This window comes from Sphaeroforma arctica (assembly GCF_001186125.1).
Source record: "Sphaeroforma arctica JP610 unplaced genomic scaffold supercont1.1299, whole genome shotgun sequence".
Taxonomy (NCBI): domain Eukaryota; class Ichthyosporea; order Ichthyophonida; genus Sphaeroforma; species Sphaeroforma arctica.
This window is the reverse complement of record NW_014039259.1, coordinates 498-8356: the sequence shown is the minus strand read 5'-3', so window position 1 is coordinate 8356 and position 7859 is coordinate 498. Positions and strand designations below refer to the sequence as shown.

The 7859-nt window shown below is 40.1% G+C and overlaps 1 protein-coding gene across 1 annotated transcript; it reads left to right on the top strand.

The window, feature by feature from the left end:
• Positions 1-3102: 3102 nt before the first annotated feature.
• Positions 3103-7523, top strand: SARC_10560 (hypothetical protein). The gene is made up of 5 exons (XM_014295391.1): positions 3103-3504; positions 4141-4247; positions 4977-5054; positions 5461-5583; positions 6571-7523. Exons 1-5 carry the CDS (start codon positions 3390-3392, stop codon positions 6694-6696), a joined length of 549 nt encoding a protein of 182 aa, XP_014150866.1. The 5' UTR covers positions 3103-3389; the 3' UTR covers positions 6697-7523.
• Positions 7524-7859: the final 336 nt, after the last annotated feature.

Below are 7859 nucleotides of genomic sequence, written 5' to 3'. Positions count from 1 at the left end.
TATATATATATATATATATATATATATATTTAGTGTGTGTGTGTAGTGTGTGTGTAGTGTGCGTGTGTGTGTGTATGTGTGTGTGTGTGTGTGTGTGTGTGTGTATGTGTCTGTGTCTGTGTGGGTGCATGTGTGTGAGGGTGTGTGCATGTGTGCATGTGTGTGTGTGTGGTTGAGAAATTTTTTCATGACTTACAGGTATACTAGAATATATATACAATTATGTGTATATACTGGTGTGAACGTGAACATGTGTAACTATAAACGTGTTCAGATGTACGATACATATACCTTTCTTTATTTATACGTACGTTAGCGCGTGTTAGTGCGTTGAAGCTTTCACATGCATATGCCAGCGTGTGCAATAAACCTACCTCATATCCAGCATTTATCTCAGCTCTGCGCGCACTACTTTGCCTCTCTATAAAGTCTGTAGAAGCTGATGGCACCCCAATCTGGTCTGTCGACAGACTATTCAGATAGAGGAATGTTGTCAGCGAGCTACCAATCAGTGAGCAGAATATACAAACTAATAATATCCGCCCTCCTGAGAGCGGCATTGAACGTGAACGCCTGAAATCCATCTTACTTCCCCGGCTTGTCATTCTATCATACTATACAGCGTACGTATGAGCTACATATGCCCCTATTCGCAGCGGACAACTGTTGTTCAACAGGAGTGGAAGAGCTGCGTGCTGTTACTATTTTTAGTTTCAAGCTACACTTAATCCGTCAAGCATGAGTATTGCAGTTCTCTATGAATGGTACCGTCGATTAATAGATGCACGTGGTCGTCTTTTATAAGAATATTAAATTACGAAGCGTGTACGAGACGGCTATCCGCTACGACGGCTTGCCACTTTGAATCATACTTCTACACATGTAGATATGGATTCATGCGTTTTTCTAGTTATCCTTCGACCTTCATGAACTCAAAAGTTGAACTGACTCACTAAATATTAAATATTTACATACATTGTGCAATCTCGTCTTGTGAGTATGTCGAGAGGGAGAGGCTGTACCTATTACATACATATAGTATTATGTTTTTTCTTTTTGAAAAAAAAACAAATAGGACCACTCTGAGTCGGTCATCTGTGCAGTGTGACTCATACCTTCTTTTTTTTGGAAATCAAAGAGTATGTAACAGACACTGTGTGCAAGCCCATTTGTCGATCTGTTGCGTTGGTAACAGGCTGGCACTGTGGCAGCTTTCTCGATTTAGAAATTGGAATGAACTGAAAAAAGACGTACAGAATCGCACAGTCGTACAGCCGTACTAATCATACATATGTACGACTGTAGGATATCCGTATGTCCCAAGAAATGCGTTCTCTGACTTGCCAAGTATGTTTATTTCCTCATACAAAATAAAAGGTGTGCATCTTGTGGCCGTGTGAAAGACATTGTCCAACACTGTGAATACTATTCTACTAAATATGAGATAGAGCTGACAAATGTCGCAGTAAAGCATGATTGCAAATGATATTGAAACATGGAGCCAACCAGGAATCATCACAAACGGCGGCTCCCTCGTTTTAGCTGAAGTCATGAAAACATCCTTCCTCGGCTTCCTTGCTGAAATTGCGTAAGAGTCGCCCATACTGCTGTACGAACACTGGCTGTTCTTTAATTGTATTATCTTACCTTAAAATCCTGCAAGGCGGCGCGTTTACGGAAGCGGTAAAATAGGAGTTTAAACTTGCACATACACCCAAGGGTGGTAATAGAATATATATGGTCAGAGAGTGTGTACGAACGATTGTTTGAAGTTGATCGAAAGATTAATATACTCTCTAAATGGTTATTTGACTAACGCTTTAGCGACAAATTAGATTATATTTGCAGCATGCGAAAGAATTCCACTCTCACAGTTTATTCGTCATATTGCCTGAGTAAGACACCCATCATATTCGAATAAATCATACCTATGGGATACCACAAAACTATTGATTGGCAGCTTATGGCATAGGTTAGGTTACACTACCTCAAGTTGTAACATTCGTCATGTGTAGTCAATTTACTTTGCATGTGTATTTATATTGTGCCTAAAATAGTGGTGTTTTATACGCTTCACGGAATTTCGTAACAAAAATGAACGTTGTATAACTAACTGAGTCGTGTTTTTCGAGCGGACGAAGGGTTTAACTTATCCTGAAGCTAACTACAGTTGATATTCTCATTTAATATATTACGATGCTATGCAGTGATTGCCCGATCAAGTGTTTACATCGACTCGAATCACTTTGTGAGCGCGTAAATTTCCAAAGAAGGCCAAACCGAGAAAATCCATCTCATATACGGTTTGATAAGAAAAAGACTATGGCGCTTCGTAAGGGTAGGATATGTTCAACTAAATTGTATGGAGTGCTACTAGTTCTGATCATTAATCGATTTTGTATAAAAGGGTGTACACCCTTTCCCGTCAAAAACATGAGCACGACGACGCATTTGCATTTTCCTTGAGAGAGAAACCTCTATTAAAACTAGGCTCCCTTGAGAAAACAGTCGCTCCGGTGGCAGCTCATATAGCCGTGGAGTGGCTGCGCTGTAGTAAGAAAAGGATATGGTAAAACCTGAAATCCCATAATGCCGCCTATCGTAAAGTCTGTTCAATGCAGTAACTGAAAACTGTACATACACGATGCCACATGCCTCAAATTTTTAAATGCACTGGAGGGAAATAAAGGGTTTACATATAGCGACTAAGTGGCAAAACAATGAGAATAGACGCATCTTCACCACTGTCGCCATCTATTCGAACATCTTGGACGCTGAGCCCTCAAATCAGAGTGCTTCCATTTTCCGATTGGAGTGTTGATATTTACAACTAGTGTAAGATTCTTGTACGAGAAACCGCAGATAACACTGATTCTTCGATGCATATCTCGTTCAAGTGCATAAATTGAATGCGTGTAAATATGCACTATGTACTTAGTGCACATATTATAAATAAATACAAGTACAGTACCTGTTTATTTTTTATTTTTTATATATATAAAAGTGAACATCAAAAAATGAGGAGGGTTGTTGGGTTTTCAAATGGTTGGCTATTACAAGAAGAGAAGAGAAACCATAAACCTGGGCTCACAGAATGGCGCTCTTGTCATACAGACTACAGTCATAGCCTTCTGAAAAGTATTAAGTAGCACACGCAAGTAAAAAGACTATAAGAGACGTAAGCATTGTAATAGTATACCCCCTGCGTATTAATGTATGTAACACAACACCAATCAAGATACTCTCGCAGTCTGTATTGTATGCCGGGGAAATTTATCACTTTAGACCGGTTCACATTACTATTTTACGGGAATAGTCAAATACACACACACCATACGTAAGCGTTGCGTGGATATTCTTTACAAATACTATAGCGTCGAGCATTTAGAATGGATCCTTCACGTCACACGGCCGCGGAAGTTAACTTCGTAGCCGAAAATGCCATACTAGATATAATTCCGAGTTTCAAATTGGAAGGTCTTCACTTGATCACAAAGTCATACGGTATGTTTTTGCGAGTCACGCAAAATAGGTAGGCGGCATTCTTTGCCCGTATACAGCTGAGGTGAGAGTGTGTGAAACAACTCTTACTTGTACATTATTGACCCATCCGTTTAAACGACGTTGTGATCCTTTTTTCGACAGGCGTAGTGTTAATCAGAACCTATATTGTGCGAGAGTCGGATGGTTTCTTCTAATCTAGCTCGCTGGGTCTCGCTATTGTATTGCTCAGGGTGTCTAATAATTGACAACACGCATAACTCTTGGTCCGCTTCTCAATCACAGACAGTGATTATTAGTATCGACGCTTTAGGCTCAAGCAAAAATCTTATAACTACCATTACTTCATAGTAATCGACAACTGACTTAACCTTGTTTTGAGCTTTTCTGTGGGATCTGCAGAGGCTGAGTATATTTCAATTACACAACTGCGTATTGTTTGATCGTCATGTCTATCGTAGTTATCTGCACCCATTCGAGTATCCCAATATATGAACTTTTCCTTACAATAATTTAGCTTTTGTTTCCATTGATAAAAGTTATGTTGTCAGTCTATCGTCGTGGTGTGAAGCCTTCTCATTGAACTGGTTGTACACTTGAAATTCTCAACCTCAGCCGCAAAATGATTTTATGTTGCAGGTCCATTCCAGCCGCAAAGAACAACTCAAGTGCCACTATGGTTGGCTCTTGAGCTCAAGAGCAGTAAACGTTGTCAAATCGTCTGCCCTAGTTGGATGACTGTTGAGGTATGGTATTCAAATAATTGTGTGTGCTAACTTGCTACAACCTATCTGAAGTCGCCACATAAGTACGGCTTAGATGTGCTGTATTCTCAGTGCATTTCTCTGGATTTCCGTTCGTTTATGATCCCACACACGAGCACTCATCCAAACGCATACTTGCCCTGTAGCTTTATGAACGATCAAGTCATACTTTACTATATATAATAGGGAGTAGTAGTTGACTTTTTGATAGTGTAGCAGATGTGTGAAGTATGAACACTCTACATACAGATTTTGAGTTTGTTTACAAGATATTGGGTGCAATCGAATCGAATGTAAGAGTTTTTAAAAATCGGATCTGAGTGTTTAATTGGGCACTGCCTGCTATACATCAGCTGAAGGAACGTATGCCTAGGAGCGTAAATGGGTTTGGACCTACTTATATAAATATGAATATTGTAGCAAACGGAGATTGTGCGAAGACTTCTGTCACTCATTTGTAGTCACAATCCCAAGCAAGCTGTACTAAAGTGGCAAAGTGAGTTGATCGTGAATTAGCATGCGGGATGTTTGACAGATATCAGAGTATGACCTCTCCCGTGTAAATAAACCCAATTGGGGATCCATCTTCATTTTTTTTCACAAGTTTATATCTTGAGTATGATCTCGAGCCTTCCCAACCATCCGCTGGCGTCATAATCTCAGCACCTAAGACGATTTCCGCGTCACTAACTAACACTCATTTCATTCCAGAATTTGAAGCTTGCCAGTCAACGGGAATTAGAAAACGAAACTAGTTGGGAGAAAATGCATCCTGCCTACTTGGAAGTGGTATGGGAGAGTGCTATATATGTGTGTGCGTTTATCTAAATATGTAGATTGAGTAATGTTTTTAAGTGTCGTATCTGATGCATATGTAGGATTGCAAGGTGCTGCCTGTCCCATACTATTCTTCATTGTCGTATACGGTTTTGTATATGGCTGTTCACAATTTTGGTAGATTTGTGTAGTTTATATATGTTGTGGGGATTCGGAGATCTTGACGCAACCAATCAACTAGCGATGTATTTTATATGGTGAGGACATAAGAGCGCTTTAGAGGTTAAAGGTGAGGTGCCTGCCAAATAGATGTGATCAACATGTATATAGATCTAAGATGGAATAAAACCATCTTTCCACTGAGAGTATGTTTCCAGATACGTTCTAACGATTCGCATATGCATCACCCATTATTCAGAGTATGGCACTACTGTGCAATGCTGCCGATGATATACAAAGCCCGAGCGAGGTGCGCCTGTTACTCAACACAATTTGGGACGCTAGATTTGCGAAGATCAAGAAGCAGTTACATCACTTGGAGGTATGATTTTTATGTATTTTAAATGCTCCTTTGCTTTAAGCTAGTATCCCCAGAACATCAGGCTGGATGTCGGTTGTTGGCAGTCTGTTGGGTGGGTTTTAATCACTATTTATTCTCTTTCACGTGGTTAAAACATGTATCGTGTTAGTTGTTCATATATGTTATCAGCTTTTTTCGTTATCTTTAGCACACACATGCGAGTGTCAGTGCACTGGTGTGGTTGAACTTGTTGTACATCGATGAAGTTGGAATGTAAGCCTGTCTTTGAGATTGAGCATTAATACTATTAAAAAGTGGAAAATGGACCTCACCATTTGCTACTGTAATTCGCATGTGTATCTATGAATAAATATGCGTACCTGTCTATTATAACTTGAGATAGTTGCACAAGCGTTCCCTATGCAGCTTCTTGTTTTAATAAAATTGTGACAACACTTCAAAGTTTTGTGGAGTGGAATTACATCACATTTATACTAGTCCAACAGCTATACGATTCGAGCGCTCACTATTTGTTCATCTATGGATATGTAAAGACATGCGTAGCAAGTGATTCGTACGTTAATTTGTCTGTTCATTGCCGCACAAGCTCATATCTCAACCGTCACCCGTGCTCAGAACTTGTGCAATATGTAGAACGTTCGCGTGTTTCTAAATATATATATATATATATATATATATATGTATGTATATATATATATATATGTATGTATGTATATATATATATATAAGCTTCAATTAGAGGACCCGCACCCCTCGTTTAAACAGTTAAGTGTTTGGAATTCGGGGTCAATTTCGATGTGAGACTTCTGTTTTAATTCGCACCTCCGCCCTTTATTTTCAGATACCAAATGTGATATGGTTTTAACGGATATAAAATCAACGCATTGCTCTTCTTCTGTCACATTGTGCTTTGTTCAGCGTGAACATGACGGTTATCATCCTCACTATAATTCTATTAAAGTTGAAGTTAACTTGATTCTTGTGCAGGCGGATTCAATCATGGTGCGGTTGACAAACCTCACAATGATGGAGATAAACCGAACACGTCAGTTTGTGACCGAAGCGATGTTTGAGTTTCAAGAGCTGGACGACTGTGACAATCAGGAAAGGTAGCATGCTACCCGCTTCCCTGATTTTGACAGTAACATAATTCTATCACGGGCAACGACCATGAGTGCGATCTCCGGGGTCGGTGTATGGCTCGAGCGCTTCGTCCAAGACCTAGCGGATAGTGCGGTCCGCTATCCGTGATGTGTCTTCACTGTTGTGATTTACGATAGAGGAATGAGGGATGAAGGCATCGACAAATAGCCTCGAAAACTATCTCAGCTTCACAGGATGGAGCAGGTCTTGAGCCATGAATGAGGTACTCGACCAGTTTGCGGCATGAGTGCGCAGAATGGACCGCTGTGGACGTAAGTTGCTGATTGGATAGTTATGACTCCAAATAGACAGATGTCGTGGAGGGCTAGTGTGGCAGAATTTTGTAGATATGGCAGCTATCTGGCGATTTGTAGTGACTGGTCGTTGTGGAGTTGACCAGTTGACTCGAGTACCGTAATTGTACGATACTGTGTTCATCCCACTTCTCGGTTAAGCAATATATGCAAAATGATTCGGAGAGTGCGTGTGATATCATAACAAAAGAACGCAGTGACACGTACTCCCGAACACTGACACCATGGTAGGTACACCGAATACACTGTATTCAATTCGTCTGTGGACGTGAATGGGTCACGCGGTGATGACAGTAATATAATATAATTCTTACCGTTTCAATTGAGAATGAATATCGATGTAAGTCGCTGGTATGGCTGTATAATCTAAATTAGAGTGTGCGCTACTTTTGGGGACTCTGGTGTGACTCTGACAGCTTAATAAAACTCTCGAGCTTTTTTCACTCCGATTAAAAATGCGGATGCCACCGGGTAGCCAACAACACACAAAACACATCAACTCCAATCGATTAACGAGGGATTCCCACTTGCAGAGGTGCCACTATTCATTTATCTAAAGGTATATCTTGCTGATATGCTCATATCCCTTCTACAGTTAACATAATAAGTTTGATACGAGCTTTCAATCTTCTCTCTCTCTACTATATATGGACAGCATGAAGCTCTCAGCACCCATATCACTTATATTTGTCCGCGTTTGCTTCTACTGAGGTTCAAGATTGGTGCCAGTGACTGGCATGCATATGATTACTTTATTCAATTCAAGCTGTCAGTGACATCTATTGTATTAATCAATTGAAACTCTTGGCTGTTGACTGG

Bases quoted from the DNA above. Each gene is read 5' to 3' on its own strand.
- SARC_10560 (XM_014295391.1), top strand. From the start codon at position 3,390: ATGGATCCTTCACGTCACACGGCCGCGGAAGTTAACTTCGTAGCCGAA. The intron at 3,505-4,140 runs GTATGTTTTTGC...TTTATGTTGCAG, and splicing joins CTTGATCACAAAGTCATACG to GTCCATTCCAGCCGCAAAGA. The intron at 4,248-4,976 runs GTATGGTATTCA...ATTTCATTCCAG, and splicing joins CTAGTTGGATGACTGTTGAG to AATTTGAAGCTTGCCAGTCA.